Source organism: Centruroides vittatus, unplaced genomic scaffold (genome assembly GCF_030686945.1).
Source record: "Centruroides vittatus isolate TY-2023 unplaced genomic scaffold, ASM3068694v2 contig_628, whole genome shotgun sequence".
NCBI lineage: Eukaryota > Metazoa > Arthropoda > Arachnida > Scorpiones > Buthidae > Centruroides > Centruroides vittatus.
The window spans coordinates 4,192,240-4,215,524 of NW_027122385.1; the positions used below are offsets into that span (position 1 = coordinate 4,192,240).

Here is a 23,285-nt window from a genome sequence, read left to right on the forward strand (position 1 = left end):
CCATAATTGACTCCATTTATTTTTTTAAAAAAGCAAAATTCATTTACTTTAACTTCATTTTAATGTGCTTAATTATAAATTAAACACATTAAAATATATATTTTAATTAAAACATAACATGAATTAGAATAAATTAAAGAGAATTATAATTGATAAAAATTATCTTCTATTTATATATGTGTGTTTAATGATCTTGCATGTTCATTAATTTAAAGAATAATTTAATTTTTAAGAGCTTCATTAATGTTTATTTGTATTAAATAATCTTTTACAATGCTTTTCAATGGAACGAGATTTTAACAGTAAAATAATAATTAAAAAAAATTAAATTGTATTATGTAACGAGTCGAGATGCTTTCAAGTTTTATTAAAATAAATTAATTAAAATTAATTACAGTTAAAGGAATGTTGTATTTACATTTTTAATCGATAGTTGAAATTACACGACCATTTTTCTCCCTATATAATTTCCTTTTACAATCTTCTTGGTCATAAGTATCCATGGAATAAAGTGAGATTCTTATGAGATTGTCGAATATGATGGATGCACTGTCATCATCATCATATTTTAAAGAATACTCCATCACGCTATTCTGATACTATAAAACGACATGTTTCTGTGATATTTAAAGGATGTTCTTTATAGATTGATTGCAATTATTCGTATCTTATAAAAATGCAACTTTTAATTCTTAGGAAAAGGAAAAAAGCTTTTTTTCTAACAATTAATTCAATGTCGCTTTTATAGAAGATAAAAATAATTTAAACAATTTTTTAAATAATGGTAATAAATAAAAATTAGTAAACAAATTTGAAATAAATATTTATAGAAATTCGATTTTGTTTTTGTTTATATTAAACTTTAAGAGATATTCTGTAAAAATATAAAATAAATAAAACAAATAGATTTTATAAGTAATTAATTAAACTGCATTTCTTAGAAATTTTAAACTACTAACTATTTTAAATGCAATCTTTTTGAAAAAAAATGATGATAATATTTTTTCGTAAGTTTTAAAAACACGATTTTGTATGCTACAATAGATAAATACTATTATAACAATAAAAAATCTTCGTTTAAAAAAATTATAAGTGATTGCTTTTTATGTACTGAAATAAAGAGGAGAGATAAAAAATTTGTCATCCAGACAAAGAATTGTAAATTCAAACCAGCCTGTTCCTTTCATTTAATATAAAATTCACTCCATAAAAACTTTCAGTTGACGTTTAGCCTCTGAATTACTAGGAAATGACGACAGTAAAGCCGTAGCAGGCAATTTTGTTCCTTTGTCACATCTTATAGCTCCTGTAAAGCGTGCTTTCCCTTTCGACTTCAAAGTATTCCAAATAAGTTATTCCAAACTATTTTTTCCCCAATTTCATTGATGTTCTCTTTCGGTTTTTTCATAAATAATATTTGGAATGTAATATCAAATATAAAATGAAAAAAGTAAAATTTTTATATTGAGATGAACTCACTTTTTTGATAATATTAAACATATTTTTACTCTCGTACACAATAATCAAACCTATATACAAGAATCTATTAATTTAAATAAATTTCGTAAACAAACATAACAATTATAAATAGGAAAATACTTACTACATCATTTCATATTAACAGATTAAATGATGTTTACTATGTGGATATGCATCATTAACATTAATTAACCGAGAATACGACGATTTGTGGTGTAATCACAAATTCCTGCTTCAAAATTGATGAGCATATCTACTGTTATTGCTTAAATTTCTTATATAATAACTGAAAATATTAATTAATTCTTAGAAATAGCTAAACATTTTGCTTAAAATATTTTAATGGAAGCGATTCTTCATCATATATATTAAATTTTACTATAATTTATCCGAAAGCAGAAAAATCTTATATTAAATCATAAAAAATTGCTTAACTTGAGTAAATTTTATAAATACCTTTTAATAAGAGTAAAAGCCCTGGAATGAAATGAAGATAAATGTATAAAAAAAAATCTTGTCTATAATTAGCAAAGAAATTAGAAAATGGCAAGAACGACGACACGAACATAAAGATCCTATTAAAGACGGATATAAATGACACCACGAGAAAATTAACCAATTAGCGATTGAATGGCAAACAATAGCATTATCAATAAAGAAACTAATTAATGTACTGATGAAAATCGATAAAAAATCACGTTTAGTTAATTGATCATTACATAATTAACACTCATTAATCGTTAGTTTAGTCATATTATAGATGAATTAATTAACTAAGTAAAATTAGAGCAAAGTTAAAATTAAAATTGCATTATCAAATAAAATCAAATATTATTAACAGTTAAAGGAAAAGGTATCATTAAATTATACGTAGAATATATTATTTAACCTACTTAAAAACTAGGATAAGTTTAATGAAGATGTGAGAGATGAAATAATTATATATTGTTTTTTATAGCAAACAAAATAAAATGATAACAAAAAATAATTAATCATAGAGAAATAATAGCTGTAGTATCCTCCATTAAATGATCCATAGACCATACGTCATTTCTATAACTGTTATTTTGCTATCTCTTTTGAGAACAGTAGGAGGGAGAAAAAGTGTATGTTGGGTAGCCAGTGGCTGGAGAGATTGTGAAGACAGAGCAATGAAAGAATAACAATAGAAGGGAATATTGATAAGGAAGACGTTTGTCCCCAAAAGCTACGATTAGTTAGAGTACGATGACCGAACAAACTTCCTTCCTCGATCACAGTTATCAAAAAAAGTAGATAACTAATCGCATGAAACAAAGCTGATATTTGTTTAACAATGTGATAATTATCATCTACTTCATTTAATTACTATTAAACATCGAATTTCTCGTAATATACAGTATGTATAATTAATTCAGATTATCCAACCAGTTAATCGAAACAGAATAAAAATCATCTAATCCGGTTAATTGACTCATGAGCCACTCTGTATATAAACCAAGTTCGAATTATAAATTAAAAAACTAATTCAAGTTGAATAAAATTAATTTAATAATTCAATTTAAACAATTAAAAAAATATAATTAAGTTAACAAGTTAAGATGAAAAATTTTGATAATGTCAAAGTTCTGTTTCTCTACCATATCTATATTGTAGGTACCATTGAAGATAGTTTCAGTGGCGAGTAATTAACCTCTCTTTCTTTCCTGTTCCGCCTCTTTTATGTCACGTCTAAGTATAAGACATTTTTCTTCTAGACTTCATTAACTCGTGAATATCCTCTCCATATCTTTTAATAAACACTAAACGTTAGATATACACCACATTATACAAACTGTTGAATTTAAGAAAATATTTATCATCATCTTAAGCTTCATCACTTAAAAAAAATTGAAAGAAAAATCTTTCGGTAAAAATTTTAAATTTAATTGTGTAAATATATGATATATTTACTGTTAAATTTAACTTTGTTACAGTTTAATTAATCATACAGAAGGTAATTTAACTTGGAAACGATTCGAAGGCTTCATCAGTAAAGAGAGTGATGCTTTGGTTAATTACTCAATGACATTGTCGTCCTTGAAAGAAAGTTAGTCCGATACTAACCAATAATTAAATAGCTTCTATCAGTTTAAACATCACGTTTTCTCCAGTTTTAAAAGATTAAATCGAACTCAATTTCGTATATTTTTTATAGGAATATACATACAGGTGACTGAGACAAGGGGAAGTCGGACAACTAAGTTTACCTACTTTTGAGTATGTGTATCAAGTCATAAATTAATAGATATAGAATTATTAAAATGCAAATCATAAATTATAGTTTGGTTTTACTGATTTCTGAACTCCCTTGTATATTCACAATCTATTAATCAGGAATTATAAAATTAATTAAAGCAGAATAAATATTAAGGCGCCGACTTTGATATATCTAGGTTAACCGACTTTTTGCCACAATTTATATTCAAAGTCGCTTAATTATAAATTATAGAATTAATTTGAGTTGAATAATTTAACTAAAGTTAAAAGAAATTGTATTCTTATAAGTTAAATATAAGATAAAATACACGAATGTTTTATTACAAATAAAGATTAGATGGATTAAATAAAAAAGGAATTTTATTCTGTGGATTAAGCTATTAAATTAGTTATTTTCATCAGAAATATTTTAAAATCTTAATTATTACGCATTACTCAAATATCTTAATTAGTGTTATAAATAGATATTTTATATTAATATTTATTTTAATTTTTTTTAGTTGATTAGTTAAATTTTGGCAAAATTATTTTGTAGAAATAGTTAACATCGAAATATCAAAATATTTTAAATACTGTATTATATAATATAAAAATGTATCACCAGATGGAGCTAGGGTTATATTTATGAATCGCCATCTAGTGACGCCATACAGAGAGAATAATGTTATTATTCTTTCTTATAAATAACTGGTATTTGTTTAGGGTAACCAGATAACCATAATAACTCGAACTAAATTAGGTCACTTTGCTCCAAAATGTAGAAAATTTTGGATACAAGCTTTTCTCAACAAATAAAACTAAATTGCTAGCAAATACTAGTACAATTTACACTGTAATTTAAAGCGTTTGCTGTAAACTTTAAAACTTAGAAATTCGTGAAATGTAGAACATGCACGATATTCGAAAATTCTTTCTGGACATCAAATACAAAGTTAAATGTAGGATAAATGGGAAATGGAAATGTAGGACAAATGTTCGGGTAGGGAGATATGTGTCACACTGTTGGTTTACAAAGACTAATCATAAAGCTACTATAACATGTTTTTAAGGTACATAAGGTTACTTTAGTATGTAATAGTGTTTTTGTTACATACTTCGACTGTAGTATATGACAATAACACTACTATGTTGTACTAAGACGACAAGTTATATTATTAATAGTAGAAAGGGATAATAGATCTCCAGCTGCATCTGTTACTTGGTTTAAGTGGTTCTCGGACTGTATAAATTTAAGAATTGCTGATATGAACGAATGAAACAATTACTATCACATGTTCTTATAAGATATTGTAACTGGTATATAGCTGGAACATAGAACGACTTCTAATCTATGATTCTTTGCGGATTTTTCATTACAATATATGATGTTTGTGATGGTAGGTATCGTATCAAGGTAGTTTCTAAAGATACAAATGTTGAGCTGGTTACGAAACTTCTCCAGAATACTCTTTGATTTAAAGTTTTGTATCGGAAGGAGTCGATCTGCGGCAAACTAATGAGAAAAAAAGACAATGCAAACGTATTTTCATGTCCAACTTTCAACGTTGATTCAAAATTTGTAATTTCATAATTTACTATGTTTAATTGTTGTGTTGATGTTCCTAGAAATATGCCGTTTTTTTCTGACGAAACTATTACATACACTAATATAACTTTAATCTTTACTCGCATTTATAAATTCCAATTATTACATTTCAAAATACATTATCTTGTATATGCAACATAAAGAATCAGAAAAAATGAAATAATTTTAGAGTAAAACTTTGAAAATTTGAAATTTCAAATCTAGTAACAAATCTTAGTGCAACTTCATGATTTTCTTTTAACAAAATTTTAATAACGAAAGGTATATATTTTATACAAGCTTCAAAATCTTAATACTGATTTTAATGTTTCGTATGGTAAAGAAATTCAAACTTAAGTTATAACAGAACAATTTTACTTTCCTGGTTTTGTTATATATAACAAAAATAATCAAAATTTTCTCAATCATAAAACTAAAATCTAAACAAAATCAAAATAAGAATATCTTTCATTAAAGTCGTTCATATTCATATCGACTTCATATAGAGAACAATGATATTCTTTTTACGATTACTCATCAGCATACGACTCCCGAGGACCATCCAAATAAAGACCGTTCAAATTGGAAACATGACATTTTTTCATACCACCATCTGTAACTCTATAAAGCAAGTTTTGTAAAAAGAAAATATTGCAATAAACTGTGCCATATCTTTTTATTTTGTAATAAATTTATTATTATGGAGAGTTGATGAATGGTCTAGGAAAAATAAAATAATTATATTTCTTTGAAACTTACCAAACTAAAAAATAGATCCCTAACCGACCTCCAAGTAAGGCGCTAGAGTAGGTGGGCAAATGGGCAAGGAGATTTTAGGGTCCTTTTATCTTTTTGCCCACTGTTCGCCCACCTATCGAATCTATCTACACAGACCATTATGAGGGCTTTCTTTAAATATGAATTAATTTTACGTTAACAATACAGATAAATTCCCACTGTCGTCCGTCCGTCTTTCCTTAATTTCGAGAATGGAGTTAGATAGATGAAAGACGAGACCCGGTATGGAAACCTTAGGGCAGGAAGCCCGATTAACTACATATGAACTTCCGATGCAAACCGGAAGTCATGTTTATTTTAATTCAAAAATTTTCTCCTGAAATGTGTTAGATAGATCAGCGGTCGGCAACCGGTGGTCCGTGGACCATTGACGGTCCGCGAGAAAATTTGGGAAGTCCGTGGAGAAATTTGGACATTGGTCAGCTGAAGGTTACGCGAAGTATTACAAAAGAAATACAAAATGCTTAGTTGCTTTTCTTCACTCATTGGGGATTTTTATTCGAATCTAAAACCAAATACGAAGTGACTATTATCAATAAATAATAAACAATATTGCGAGTGCGATTGTCGTCCTTGGTGGAAAAGCGTTAAGAATCCATAAATACATTTTAAACAAGCAGCAATGAACATTAGGCTTGTATTAATTTGTTATAATTAAACAGGCGAGTTTCATATTAATATAGTAAAATAGAACTTTTATGATCATTATTTTACAGATTTTGTATCGTTTAAAAAAAATTCACGATAGTGGTCCGCGGGATTCGAAATTTTGAGTTTAGTGATCCGTGAGGTCAGAAAGGTTGCCGACCGCTGAGATAGATGACCTGCACGAATCTATTGTTAAAGGAAAAGTATGATGTACAGGAGCAAGACACTACAGTACTAATTTAAAGTGAAAAGCATATATTTTAAATGAAATAAATTAAAAATATGATTAAAAATTGCAACCCGGCATTGTGACGATGTCACAATAAATAATTGCTCGTCTTATATCTTATTTTTCTAAACGAATAGTTTCCTTGATTTACTAAAGAAAATATTCTCTGGTTTTCTAAACATTTTAACGTAAATTTGACAATTATCCGTTTTAAGTTGCTTACAATTATAAATATTGGCTATTCTACCTAACCAAAAATTCAAAATCATAATCAATTCATGTGAAAATAGTCTTTTGGCAGATCGTCTTCTTAAAAAAATCTGAAACGATAACCAAGATTCAATACTTTATTACACAAATGTTGTTAATGAAAGCAGAAATTGCAGAAGACCCTTAATTTACCGTCCATTTTGCATTAAACTAGAAAATGACCATAGATTTGCCAGTTCAACTACCAAATTCTACAAATTTTAGATTTACTGTATTAATGCCATATTTTTTTTTTTTTTTTTTTTTTTTTTTAAATTCGGAACAATATCTCGAGCCGAAATGACTTATTATAGAAATTATATTAAATTCGACTTTTTATTACTGTTTATTCACCTATTTTTAAGAATATATTTTCTATATCTTAAATTTAATATCAAAATGAAAATTAGAAGATAACGTTAGAAGATTACTTTCTGTTAAACGTCTGTTTAATATCGTAATATTTGTATAACAATTTTAGATAAAATATAGGCCTATATAAAATATTTAAAGTATTTGATATAGGCCTCTATTTTATCTAAAATCGTTCTCATTTCAATTCATGTTTTTTTTTTCATTTTAATAACACTTCCTCGCTGAAAATTATCTTAAATAAGCATAATTTACATTTTAAAATGTATCTTTTTATATTTATTTTTTAAAATCCGTGAAAAATTATTTTATTTTATATAATTTTTAATTTATTTTTTCGCTATTACGTCAACTTTTTGAATATTGTTTTTGAGTAGAATATTCATAAATCTGAGAAAAATTGTTCCAGAGTACAAATTTTATAGCTGTACTCTGGAATTTTACAATTTTAAGCGTAATTTTCGACAAATATATAATGTATAATTAAAATACAGTACTTTGATATTATTAGTTTATCTTAGAAGAATTTCCAGTTAATTTCTGCTTACGAAATTGGTTTCACAATATTATTCTGATAAATTGAAGAACATGTGATAAAGAACATTATCACGTAATATCTTTCCTTATAAATGATACCACAAAATATTATTTTATAAATTATTTAAAAGATGCAGACATCAATCTACGTGTGCCTGATTTCTATTGTGTTATGCTACTCAAAAAGTATTTTATGTTCGACATGCACTAAAAATTCTTGCACCATATCAGAGTTAGGAGGATGCATAAGAGACATTTCTAATAATGGTATGTATAAAATGGATCATTTATATGTTATACTTGTAGAAGCTAATAATAATATTTAAGTTGCCGTTAAAAAGTTCTAGATGCATTAACGAGACCTCAACAAACTATTCATTGTCATCTCGGTCCCAGAGATTGTTCCGAAATTCAAAATAATGGCATTAATAAATCTGGAATTTATAGAATTTGGCCGTTGAACTGGCAAATCTATGGTAGTTTCTTGGTTTACTGCGACATGGAAACCGATGGTGGAGGTTGGACGGTACGCAAAGATCTTCTATAATCTCTGCTTTCAAAGGAGGAATATTTGTATAAGAAATATTTATTTTTTAAAAATAAAATATAATCTAAAATCTTATCATTTCAGATTGTTCAAAGAAGAGGAAGGTTTGATCAGCCAAAAGACTATTTTTACAAAAATTGGATAGATTATGACGTTGGATTCGGTAACTTAAGCCAGGATTTTTGGATTGGTAGAATTGTCAATATTTATAACTGTAAGCAACTGTAAACAGATAATTCTCAAATTTACGTTAAAATTTTATTTATTTTATTTTAGGAAACGAAAGAATATTTTCTTTAACGAATCAAGGAAACTATTCTCTTAGAATTGATATGAAAGACAAAGAAGGTAACAAAGCTTATGCATTATACGACGAGTTCTGGATTGAAAACGAAAAGCACCAATATAGACTTCATATTTCTGGTTATAATGGAACAGCTGGTAGGAAACTCTTTTTTAGTTAATTGTTTTACTTTTAATAAGATGTAATTATTTCATTTTCTTTTAGGAGATTCTTTGGGTAGACATAACAATGCGAAATTTTCCACGAAAGACAGAGATAATGATTTTTCAAACCAGAGCTGTGCGCAAATTTACAAGGGTGGATGGTGGTACGAAAACTGTCATTTATCTAATTTGAATGGTCTTTATTTCGATGGTCCTCATGAGTCCTATGCTGACGGTATAAACTGGCATACCTGGAAAGGATATCATTACTCTTTATCCGAAGTCGATATGAAAATACGGCAAATTTAACAAAGGACGTTCAAGATTTTTTGAAAGTTAAACCATATACAATTAATGAAGAAGTGTTTAAAACCGTGGCACGTAAATATATTTTTTCAAAAAACAAAAAATACTCTTTCAGAATTGAAGTTAGGATTACTTTTTCATATGGAACATCATAAGCTTTATTAAGACTTTGCATGTAAGATAAGATATATTATATCAATACCTCGTATATACTCTTTAGACGAAGCTTTGTATTAGAGGTTAGCAATAAATTATGGATTTGAAAAACTTGGAAAAGCATTAAACTTCGTTCGTAACATACAAAAAGTAAATTTATTCCTTTTCAAAATCATAACACTAAAATTTCAAATCTGAATTTTAGAATAAAAGTTTTATGTTTTTTTTTTATAATTGCATGGACAAAGCAAGGCATTTTATAATAACCTGAATTTATGTACTTGAATTTACCTCTAAATATTTTAAATATAGATTTACTGTATTACATTATATATTACAATATAGTACAATGCACTACAATACAATTACAATATATATATTATATACTACACACTATGCATATACTTGTATATTATAATAGCTTGTCTTGTTAATCAAATGCTTCACTGATGGCATAAAGTCAGCGCCCATGCATTTGGAATATTGATGCATTGCAACTGTTGATGACCATTCTATTCTAAAAGATTATTAAATCATTTTACTTCAATTGATCCTATTTATGGTTTCTAAAAGTGATGCAAGTTCAGTGGTATCGAACGTAAAGAGCATTTTACATCAGACTGACGTGAGTACACTATAAACAATCTGAGAGTAAAGTCCTTCAAGACCTGGCTCGTACTTAGATAATAAAAATATTGTTATATTGAGGGTTAAGTACTACGCTTACCATTTTACATTCTGATCTTACCTTCTTTATAATAATTTTAAAAAATCTAAAAAAAATAGCTAAATTCGAGATGAAACAATCTAGATTTATATCAGTTATCTAATTGCCAAAAACTGAAATCTAGGAGTAAAACAAAACAAACTAGATTTAAATGAGAAAAATAGATTCTAAAGTGACCAACATGTTGCATAAACTTCAATGTTTTGACTTAAAGTAAAATGGCGGTCGATAGTACTTGTCGTTGCGCTGTAAACATAGTCACAGCCACTCTAAATACCGGTAGTATATTCTAGCTCGTTGAGTCATACGCAATATACAGTAGCCTTTCGTTATATCGCGCTTGTCGGGAGACAAAGAAAAAGCACGATATATCCGAGTACTAAACAGATTATACATGCTGTTTGTCGATCTTTAATGGGCTGTAAAAACATGAAAGTAAACACTTGCGGTTTACAAAAATTTTAATGCGGATTGCGGACCGTTACACAAGAACAAGAAAACAAAATGGCCGACACAAATTGGCCGTTACGAAAAAACTCTCGTCTCCAAAACTTTTTTAATTATTTTTTTCTCACAAAAAATACGGTGGCGCTCGAAGCAGCAACATCCCGACCCGAGTTGAAGTAATACTTCAATAAACAATGTTAAACCCATTAAATTTAAATTTAACAATTACAACAGAAATAGCACGTGTAGGTCACCAAGGCGAATCACATTTTCTTTCTAGATGGATGGTAACTGGCACAATTTGATTATGCTTCTCTTGAAAACAAAGCTCGAGGCGGCAACACATGCTATAGAATCTCTATTCTCTATTCTTTCATCAGCAAGTGTTCTTGATATAAAATAAGCTTAGTTTTACAATACTGAATTTTATTCTTGGTTATATCGTATTAATTGACGTTCACGTAAACATAGATATCACGAACGTCCATTTAACATTATTGTTTATTTAGCAATGACATTTAAAGACAAATAGTGTCGATATAAAAACAAAATATCAGTTGTGATTTTATTATATAGTAGTATATTTCACAATAAATTGCTTATTGAAAATTCGTGTAATTTATATATTTCAATAAAAATTATAAATACAGTAATTGAAAATTAAAAAACTTAATACTGTATTTAATTAAAATTATATGTTTATATAATAGAACATCAAAACTTATAAAATTAGAGTAAAAATTCTCTAAAAGGCGAAATAAAGTTACCACTGTATAAAAATTTTAGAACTTTCAGAAATAAAGAACTCTTTTCCTTGGACATTTTGCAGTACATTCGAAATTTCACAGAAAGGTGTGAAATTTCGAATTCACATAAACTTATAAATGAGGAGATAATACTTAAAACCAATAAATAAACAACTTTTAATATCAAAAAGAAACATAAATGATAATTGATCTGTCCACCTGGTTTGCTTATTTAGATGTTGACGAATTTATTGTTTCAACTGCAGTTGTAGTTTCAAGGACAATGGTAAGAATAAAATACTGTTGCAAAAAAAAAATTCAATAGCAATTGATATTTTAAAATTTATTGACTGAAGTGCTTTTGAAATTTGGGGGACTAAAAAAAAGCGCGATATAACGATGAACTACTGTGTTAAAGAATTTTTTGTGTATAGCGCCATCTATTAGCTTTAAAATATATCATTCTATTATATTTTTATAAAATAACTTTATTAATTTTTGTGTTTCTATTTTAAATTTAATATATTTAATTTGATATTTATAAATTAAATATTACCTATTGGAAAATTATTAATTGCTATGAAAATTAAATTTATTTATGATTATTAAATTTATCATTAGATGGCGCCCTAACCGTCTATCTTTATTCAAATTACTTTATTCGTGGTTACTAGATAATATGATTGGAGAGCTGTTATTGTTCTTCTCTCTTTTTGGTTTATATAAAATATGCAGCTCATGTAGGCTATGACTCCGAAAAACGTTATATTGAACTCATTCATCCGATTAGCCTGCCGTAGATGGAATGGTCATACAGCGCGCCAGTGGCGTGCCGTGACATTTGATGACAGGGAAGCTGTTTCTGTAAGAAGCCGACTTCCAGGGGCAATCAGTTAATTGCGCGTCAGTGATGGTCTAGGGCAGTGGTTCTTAACCTTTTTATAATCGCCGCCCACCAAATATTTCATAATTTTTTTGTGACCCCCATATTTTAATAATAATTTATATTTGATAATTTGATAATTTATCTATAATAAATTGATTTTTTTATTATTGCTTTATTTTTTATATAATAAATGTAAATCATAACTTTATTATTTCATTATCTATTTAAATAACATTCAAACTTCACAATTAAACCTGAAAACTCATTAATTTTAACAGAAAATAAAATAAGAAACATGTCGATAAATCGATCCAATGTCGATGCTAAAACTAAACTAAAACTAAAACGCCCAGTTCTGGTAAGGATTTTGCATAACTTTTGCAAAAATATTTAAATTTTCAAAGCCTACTATTTTTCCTAATTATTTTTAAAATTCCAAGCATTAATAGTTTCTTAAAATTGCTTTGGAATAAAAGAAGTAAATACTGCGGTGTAAGTAGCATATTTACATTTATTTCTTCTGTACTAACAAAGTTGTATGTAGGAAGAAATACAAAATAAATAAATAAAAACTAAATAGGAAAACTTTATCTTTCTTATTTCACTTTTCAATACGATATTCGGATTATACATCAATTTTCTTTTTATTATATTCTGAAGGAAATTTTGCATAATTTGGCGGCCCCCGGCAAACTTCTTATGGACCCCCAGGGGCCGCGGCCCCCTGTTAAGAATCACTGGTCTAGGGTCCATTCGTATTCATTTGTTCGATAAGCTAGTAAAAACTGTAGACTTTTCTAGATGTATTTTTAATATCACAATTACATTCTGAATCGCTAGCCACGATATAAGGGCTAAAATTAAAAATAAATTATAAAAACTTACTCGGTGAAATAAAATGTGCGGTGGATATACATACCTGGTACAATGTATTGTTCGATTGTATTAATATATTTTTAAAGAAAATTATAATTAAAATATAGCTTTGTAAAAAAACGTACATAAAAATAACATAAAATATTCTTTACTTTTTAAATCTTAAAACAATCCACTTAGTCAAATATCTTGATACGAGTAGCTAATGGATGGAACTAGTGACGGTCCAGGTAGGTGTGTAGTGAGTGTGTGCGTGCCAAATCCCGAGGGTGCCGATACCGGTCAATGTCAAATGCCTCTTTTGTCGCATCACTAGTATATCTCAAAGGACGCCACAGGGCTGTTGTAAATTTTAAACGTTTCTCACCGTAGCTGTAAAAATCTAACTATGTTAAACTTAATAGTCATTCGTTTTCTAACTAATTCGTTTTAATACCAGGTGTACACGGAAATCAGTTTCCCACTGTACTGAGCGAGTAATTGGTTCTGTTAAGCTTTTGTTGAAATAAAATTCTGGCTCTTTCAACAGGGTTTTATTTATGTCCCCATTCCCTAATCTCTTAATTATTTAGTCACTTCTTAAGTAGAAATAAGTCGAAACCAGTTACTTTGTACCTGAATATCTGTAGTCTTGGGAAGACAGTGGAAAGACAAATTTTTATGACAACGGATATATAAATCGTAAATTTAAGGAAAATAAATTCTAGAGCTTTTTTTTTGTACCATTGTATGTACTGTACGTCTCATTCATTAAATTTGGTTGTAAATGATGCTGCCAAAGTAACAGTTAATTTTTAACACTGTACTAGAATTGTACACTTTTTTCTGCATCCCCTTACAGATGGGACATACTAAATCGTAATATCACCGGTTTAACATTGAAATCCGTAAGTAATATAAGATGGGAAAGCGGAATAAACGCAGAATAAATATATCAAATATTTTAATGGAGTTTTTTTAAACTTCTGTCAACTATACAGAACTACGGCCGGATGGCCGAGCGGTCAAGGTGGCAGCCTACCGCTCTGGGGGACCCGGGATCGAATCCGAACATGTCGAAAATCCCCAGGAATTTTTCGGGGGGTGGTCCGTTCGGATATGTCGGGCCCCGTCCCTCACCACCCGGTCGCCCCATTGTGGGCCTGGCCGAACCCATAATGGGCCTTCTAAAAGAGGCCCTCTTAGTGCCCACAGGGCGGAAAGAGTTAAAAAAAAAAAAAAAAAACTATACAGAACTATCATAAAAACGTGCCAGTAAAATCCTATAGGTTGGGTTGTTATAAATCTAGTCTAGGGTGGGCAACCCTTTTTATAACATGGGCCAGAATAAATTTTACGTTTTTTTCCGCGCCGTAGTAGTTAATTGACGCCTTCTTGTGTCTCGTAATTTATTTTTCCAATTTAATAATCTATTAAAGATCTCGCGGGCCGGATAGAAACTTTTCGCCAGCCGTAGCTGGCCCGCGGGTTGCCCGCCGTTGATCTAGTCTCCTCGTTATTCACATAATCGGGCGAGGGTGGCCGAATATCTAGCAGGCGGCTAACAGCCCACAACCGCTCCGGGATATAAAGTCGCGTACTCTTTACGCGTGTGTCGCTTCTACCAGCTAAACTGTGACGTTTGTGCTATGTAAAGCGCATGCGCCAATGCCTATAATCTGGCTGCTTGGAAGTTGACAGGCAGGCGGCTAACAGCTCAGAACCGCTCCGGGATATAAAGCTGTACTCTTTACGAGTGTGTCGCTTCTACCAGCTAAACCGGGTGAGGTTGGTGCACTGTAAACCGCATGTGCTAATGCCTATATAATCTGGCTGATTGGAGACTAACCCGGTTTCGACATTCCTTCCGCCACCGAATTATTCGACTATACAATAGCAATCTTATCGTTTTTTTTCACATGTAGTATAGAAATTTGTAAAAGATACATAATGCAGTTATAATAAAATATTAATTTTAATTAATTCAATTAATTCAAAGTACGTTAAAATATGAAAATTTATATTTTATAAAATTCAAGGGAAAGTCATTGGAAGGTGGAATCGGCGCTTCCATCGCTTCCAATGACGGCACGCCACTGCAGCGCGCAGGTAAATAATGCCTTCTGGGAGGTCTTTTAAAGAAAACCGGCCCCTATTTAGGCGTTACGTATGTGGAAAAAAACCCGAAAAACACCACGTGGTCAGCCCGTCTGAGCGCAATGTGAACCAAACGGTCTTCATTCTGCGAACTCCCAGTGTTCACGGAATTGAAGACTGCTTGGCCACTGTTATTGTTTTCCTTGTAGGGACAACTGCTTCCGTTAGGGCGACGTTCCGATCATCCGGTAAGCGCAAAGTCTATAAATATAAGGTCAAGACACTACTATCCCCTATGGGGCCGCCATTTTGGATCCGCAATTCCAAGATTACGGTATAGATTTCATGCTATCTACGTGCTGTAAACTGCACTTTCCTTCGAGTTCGAGGATTCCTCGAATTCCTTGCACAGAATTCCTTTTATAATTTCAAATAGAGTATTTTTTCATTTAGAAGTTACTCTGACACATAATTAAAGGCTTTAACAAAGTATGTTTTAAAATAAAAAGCTATGTCGATGATTCGTATAATAAAGTACTAGGATAAATTTATTTAGGTTTGAAATGCAAAATTAGAGAAGAGATTTGGAGATATTTGTTAAAATAAGAATATATTTAGTTTTCTATATTCACATGCACTTTTACACAAACTGCAAACAGGAGCTCAGATTAAACATTTTTATAAATTAAAATTAGACGAAGAAAAAAGAAAAACCATTCTCACAAACTTTACATTTTATGTAAAGTAAACTTTCAAAAGTACTTGCAATAAAACGTTCCTTTATTTAGGAACTTTCTTATGCATATAAACCAAATTTAATTATTTTTATAGAGAACTAGCTGTTACCCGCAGCTTCGCTCGCGCGGATTTTGCAAGCAAACCCTATTTACATTCAATATTTCAACAATCATAGTAATTGTTATTTAACACCTACCTCTGAGAATGATGAGAATTGCTGAGAATCAAACGAACTGTTTTTAATTTGACTTTTAGCTGCAAGTACCCGCTTTGTTCTATAATCAAATCAATATGCAAAAAAGAAATTCGAATTTAAAACGGTTCAAACATTTGGTTAAAAAATCGAAATATATAAAAAATATTTATAACAATGTCTGAAATGTTACCAATTTAATACCCCTAAGTACTCAATGAAGACTAAAAGTAGTTAAATACAAAAATTCGCATCTAAAATAGTACAGTAGAAGCCGTTCTTCAGGTTAATGCTCTTCTCTCCCTTCCGCGGGAGGAATTTCGAAAAATCCCTTGTTAGTGTGCGTTTTCATCACGTACCATAACTGTGTACCAAATTTCACATCTAGATTCTGGAACTTTCTAGAAAAAACTGGAACATTCTCATTGAAGCGTAACACATTTTCGAAGTCAACCACTTTCAACCCCCCATATCTCCAACAATCTTATAGCTTTCGAGACGCAACCACCCTAGTGCACGATGGGAGACTTGGGGCTACTACCACACACAAACACCATTCATGTGCAATGTGCAGTTTTGGCTGCAGAGTGACGTATAGACAAAAACACACGTTCATTTAAATATATATATATATATATATATATATATAAATGGACATGTAATGTTTGTTCCTATATTAGTTCAAATATATAGTCTTGAAATTCCATATGTGGTAATCTATAATATAGCCAGAAGTTTTACTGATTTATGGTGACCAGTCTAAATAATAAAAGCTTCTTAATTATATAAAAAAAACCGTAAATTGCTGGATAGATAGATAGACAGATAACACTTTATTGCACCAAAAATACATCCGCGCTGGATCCAGCTGGAATGATTTTGGTCCAGCAAAAATCCAGCTAAATTGAAAACACTGCTGGATTGCAATCCCTAAGTACAACATGGGCGTAAGCGCGACATCAGTGACAAAACTAAAGATACTATCGTAGCCTTGCACAAAGCAGAAAGAACACAAAATGGATTACAAATTATGTAAAGTGCTCGCAGCCAATAGTCTCTAGGTATACTGAAATAACAAAACCGTGTTCAAGTTTTAACTAACGAAAGCCAGAAATGTGGACGTAAACGAGCAACGACTACGAGGGATGAGAGAAAGTTGAGAAATTGTCGTGCGAAACCGCTTTAAAAGCGTTAAAGACTTGTATGCACAATGGAGAGGAACTGGAGTGAACGTTAGTAGCCGAACCACATGCCGAAGGTTGCACGATTTGCACTCTAACTGCAGTGTTCCCAAGACGAAGCAGCGTTTCAGATGGTGCAGAGAGGCTCGTGTGGGAACAAGACGACTGGAATAACGTTCTCTTCAGTGACGAATCCGTTTTGTCTCTCCTGTGGTGACCAAGACCAACGTGTATGGAGAACAACAAAAAAGGCCTTCGAAAAGGACTGTATGAAGAGATCCGTGAAGTTTGCATTGTCTGTCAGAATCTGGGGATGCATGAGCTCTAACGGCGTAGGACAACTCTGCATTTTTCTGGAACGTATCAATGCACAGACATATCAAGACATCTTACAGACATTTATGATACCATTGGCAGAGGATTTAGTTGAAGAAACATTTCTATTTCAACAATACGGGACATCCTCTCGTATCGCGGTTACAAGAACTACAAATTGTAGTCCTGCCTTGGCCAAGCAATTCCCCAGACTTAATCCCCATTCAAAATTTGTGGGGAGTCATGAAACGACGACTTAATAAACGGTGCCCAATTTCTAGAGGAACTAGTGACGTGCATTCAACACATTTAGAACAGCATCACCAGAAACGAATGTAAACGATTAATCCGCACCATGCTGGACACATTGCGAGCAGTAATTATGGCACACGGCGATGCTACAAAATATTAAGTTTATTTTGTTTTATTTCCTATATTTAACCAACATTCAGCTAATATTATAATTTTTTTGTCATTTCATTTCCATTTGTAACAAAAAAACGTTTGAGTTAATTTGTCTAATTAATGGATATGTTAGGCTCAATGACTGAAATCGCTCACTGAGCGATAAAAACGACCACAAAACGAAATTCGTGTCGTGGCTTTCATGATATTTGACCGCGACGCCTTGTGGTGATTAAGAAAAGCCATAACGCCTTCTGAACATTAGCTGATGCAACCACGATAGAGGATCATATGACGCACAGTGGTTTGTAACTTTAAAATATGGGTTCTAGCCTCGAAACATTTTTATTTACAATTTTTAATGCTGAACAACATTAGTTTCAAAAGTTTTCCTAGAAATTTAATTTTCATACTTAAAAATTTTCAAAGAAATGAAATGTATGGAGAAGAATACACATTTTTTTTTTTTTTTTTTTTGTTTTGCTAAAAAGTGCTAAAGGTCTAACTACATATACTTGTAGGTGCTTGATATACTATACACGATAAAATAAAAATCAGCTGCTAAAGTTAAAAACCACTGTGCAATGGTTAAAAGCCACCACAGGTTCTGGATGTTAACTAATAACGAGGTGATGATAAGAAAATAAAACTTTCTTTTTCATTATGATTTATATATCTTCAATCATTTTATATAAGTAGGTAACAAAATTATTCATCACCATACAGAAATGTAACTTGGTTACTTTTCAACATTTAATCATTCATGAAAATCTGTTGCGGTGCTGGAGACGTCAATGTTTTTTAACAACTAATTTACTAAAAATAATTACTTTGTCAGAAACTTTTATTAATAAATCAGTTTTTTTTTATCAGAATCGAGAATGTTGCAGAGTTATTTTCGCCGATTGTTTTCGAACGGATTATCGACGAAAACTGAGGTATCACTGTACAGTATACACCAGCGGTTCCCAACCAGTGGTCCGCGGACCTCCAGTGGCCGCAAGAGCTAAAATATGGTCCGCAAAAGATTTAAAACTTTTATTCGTTTTAAATTATTATTTCCACATTGATACAAACTGAATTTAATTTTTACTAAAAATGTTATGTTTTCTTTTATAATAGCACTGTTAAAGCATGTTACTTTTGAATTTAACGATTACTTATGTTAACAGTTTTGATTAAAGTTTATTTTTAGATTAACACAGTTTATTTTTCTTAAACCTTGTGGTCCCTGATAACAACAATGAAATCAGTGGTCCCTGGTCAAAAAAAGGTTGAGAACCGGTAGTGTACACCCATGTACAGTACCTAGCATCAATCTGCATTATTTATTTAGCTTCTGTTGTCCTATCCTTGTATTTTTTACTTGTTTTTAAACTAAGAATATTCTGTATTTTTAGTATTTATTAGAAGAAAGAATATTTTTAAAAAGTCTTACATTTCAATATTTTTTGCAATTTACTTTTAGATTTTATTTAAATCATTTTAAAAATATTATTAATAAATAAAATAGTCTTCGTATAGTTGTAAAATTTTGAAATTTATTAAAAAGATGTAGGGGAAGGTGGTGCAAGATGGGGCTATGGGGTAAGACGGGGAGTCTGTTTATTCATGGTTAACGTGCTTTCATCTAGCTGTTATTTGGGGAACTAAATGTCAACGTCAAAAGGAATCATGGGACGAGAAAACGTCCGAATTGCTCTCTTTGTTTGGAAGTAAGACAGTTTTTAATGTTTTAGCAATACTTCATCTAATTTTACGCCTGCTACAAAGTTTCCACAAAGTACGCATCATTGTGAACTTTTACATTACTTTTTAGATGAAGATATTATGGTATTCGAAGTAACCGTTAAGATTGTAATTGTTTAGTTTTGAAATAAAGTTGATTTGTGTTTGCAAGTCAGTATGAAAGGTGCACGTTGGGGAAAGATGGGGTACCCCGTCTTACCCCAGGTTGACCATGAATATGGCCAATGAATCCAGAAGTATTTTCGAAGGCAGATATTACTGCTGCAGAGATGACAATCAGGCCCCTTCAGCAGCAGCACACACCAGGATGCTCGTTTTGAGACAACCAAAACCATGAAAACGGTCACTGAAGAGTAGTAGGCCATTACAAGTAGGCCTACTCATTCAGTTTTTACTCCAGTCTCTCCCATAGAAATAATGCCAATTCCACATGTTGAAACCAAGAAAAAAATCGAAAATAGCAGGACAGGGAAAACAGCAATCCTAACAGATACACCGTACAAGCAGCAGCTGATGGAACAACAAAAACAATCAACAACAGTTTCAGCACCCCCAGGAAAACGGTCTTTATTTACCGAAAGAAATTCGGTAAAATCAAAAGTTACAGGCATCAGCAAGGGTAGGCCTAACAAGAAACAAAAAACAAATGACACAGAATGCCTCTATTGTGGATGGTTATAATCTGCATCTACAGAGAGTTGGGCTAAATGTAGTCCAACTCTCGTTGTGATAAATGGGCACATGTTCTTGTCCCAATATTAAAGAAAACGACAGTTTAACCATTTAATTTGTCAGTCTTGTATATAAAAATAATATCCCGATCTTACCCCATGGGTGGGCAAGATGGTGCATTTACATGTAATTTTAAAATATTAAGTTTTCTTGTTTTTAAAAACGTGTTTTAAAAATTAAATTATATGTTATATATTATCAAATGTTGTAGTTGCTGAGAATAAAAAATTATCGTTTTCATCAAAGTGGTTGCTATCTTATGACTTTTCAAACCTTAAAGTCCTCATCTTGCCCCACCTTCCCCTATTTTATATAGAATAAATACATTAAATTTTGTAAAATTATTTAATAAATACAGTTGAAAATTATATTTAATAATGCTAATATAAATTTAATAAATGTATTACAAAAAATGAATCAGCTATAAAAACATGTTTATAAGGTACAAATATTTATATTTTATTCATACACTTTAAGAAAACACGCAATAGTAAGCATATTCGAAATCTAAAAGTAAAATATCCATATATGTAATATTATAAAATATTGCAATTTACAATAAAGCTATAAATGTAGAAAATTTATTATCAAACATTTTACTAATTGAATTTACAAATAAAATTTGAAAAGAAATAATTATATTTTCAGACAGTTCTGCCATAAAACATACATTTCAAACAGTGAATATAATTTTATTTTATTCTGATTCTATAAATTTTTAATAAAAGATTTCATTCCAAAATAGCCAATTCGGAAATCTTTTACTTTTTATAAAAATTTTTATAGATTATTCGATGACTTGTTAAAATCGTCGTATTTTCATTTCAACTTCGGGTATAGAATAATAATAACCTTTCCATTCCTTCCAGATCACTCCGTTAGCGTAGGACTTATGATGACCATTCAAATACAGGCCATTTAAATTAGAAGAGTGACAATTACTATACCACCACGCACCTTTATAACTTTCTGCACAGTTGCCCTCTGCAATATCGTTGTCTCTGTCTTTCGTTGAAAATTTCATGTTATTGTGACCACTTAAAGAATCACCTAGAAGAAACCATATGACTATTAAGACATTGAAAGTTACCAATTTATAAAAACATCTCAACAATTGCTCACCGGCATCTCCACTATAATCAGAAACATGAATTTTGTATTGTTGTCTTTCGTTTTCAATCCAGAATTCTCTATACAATGCGTACGCCTTATTATTTTCATCATCTTTCATGTCAATTCTAAGAGTATAATTTCCTTGATTTGTCAAAGAAAATATCCTTTCGTTTCCTGTAAAATAGAAATTTTTAATAAGAATTAACTAATTATTAATTCGCAAACCGTATTATTATAAGTTTTTAATACTCCACCTAACCAAAAATCTTCATTTAAGTCACCAAATCCAACATTGTAATCAATCCAATTTCTGAAAAAATACTCTGGCGAATGATTAAATCTTCCTCTTCGTTGGAAAATCTAAAACAAAAATTTTCAAATTTAATATTTTTAATATTACAAAGTTATTAAATATTAGAAAACTTTTCACGTACTGTCCATCCTCCACCATCAATTTCCATATCGCAATAAACTAGAAAACTACCAGAAATATGCCAGTTCAGAGGCCAGATTCTATAAATTCCAGATTTATTAACACCATTTTCTCGAATTTCGGAACAATCTCTGGGCCCGAGATGATGATGAACAGTTTTACGAGGTGTTGTTAAAGTATCTATAACTAATTATTTAATTAATTTAAATATATTTATTAGGTACTTAATTGTAATAATTACTCATTTCATACGTACCATTATTAGAAATTTCTTTTAAACATCCTCTTAACTCTGGCAAAGTGCAGGAATGTTCAGTGCATGTCGAACATAAAATATTATTTGAATAGCAAAAAATAGCAATCAAAAATGCGTAAATTGAAGTCTGCATATTTGAAACAGTTTTAAAAAAATAATATTTTGTGGTATCTTTTATAGGAGAAAATATTATGCGATAATACTCTTTATCTCTTGTTCTCAATTTTATCAAAATGACAACATTGTGAAACAACTTTTTGGAACTAGTACTTAATTTGAAATTCCATAAGGTAATCTTAAACTAATAACACACAAGTTCTCTGTTTATTTGAATTTTCTTGATTTAAATCAATTAGTATATATTTAAACGATTATACTTAATTTTATGAAACTTTTAATGAATTTAGAGAGAAAATAACATAGATGCAATTTGTAATATAAGAGAAAATAGATTACTAATATTTTCAAATTAAATAAAATACAGTAGAGCATCGATTATCCGACTCAATTGGGGATTGGGGTTGGTCGGATAACTGAAAAGTCGGATAACCGAAAAGTATGAAAAAATACATTATTAGTATAGTGTATTAGGCCTGGTTTAAATACTAGCCTCCCTTTCATGGTCGAGCCAGTGCTGCCAGCTAAAACATGCAAAAATTTAACAAAAATAATATTAAAGTAGCCAAGACATAACCAAATATTGTAGCGCCACATCACTAGCGGACATTTGAATTTGGTCGGTTAACCGATAAGTCGGTCGGACATAAGTCGGATAATCGATGCTCTACTGTATTATCACAACTTTTACAATTAAATAATTATAAATTTTATAATTTAATATT

General features: G+C 30.4%; 2 protein-coding genes across 2 annotated transcripts; one reads left to right on the forward strand and one right to left on the reverse strand.

Annotated features, from left to right (window-relative positions):
- The first annotated feature begins 8,213 nt into the window (after positions 1 to 8,213).
- Positions 8,214 to 9,485, forward strand: LOC136979523 (techylectin-5A-like). Its single transcript, XM_067275526.1, has 5 exons — positions 8,214 to 8,381; positions 8,456 to 8,640; positions 8,746 to 8,851; positions 8,938 to 9,102; positions 9,170 to 9,485. Exons 1-5 carry the CDS (start codon positions 8,246 to 8,248, stop codon positions 9,415 to 9,417), a joined length of 840 nt encoding a protein of 279 aa, XP_067131627.1. The 5' UTR covers positions 8,214 to 8,245; the 3' UTR covers positions 9,418 to 9,485.
- Positions 9,486 to 21,200: 11,715 nt separating this feature from the next.
- On the reverse strand, positions 21,201 to 22,638 carry LOC136979564 (techylectin-5A-like). The gene is made up of 5 exons (XM_067275575.1): positions 22,444 to 22,638; positions 22,189 to 22,373; positions 22,009 to 22,114; positions 21,764 to 21,928; positions 21,201 to 21,691 (listed from the first exon to the last, which is right to left on the reverse strand). Exons 1-5 carry the CDS (start codon positions 22,574 to 22,576, stop codon positions 21,444 to 21,446), a joined length of 837 nt encoding a protein of 278 aa, XP_067131676.1. The 5' UTR covers positions 22,577 to 22,638; the 3' UTR covers positions 21,201 to 21,443.
- Positions 22,639 to 23,285: the final 647 nt, after the last annotated feature.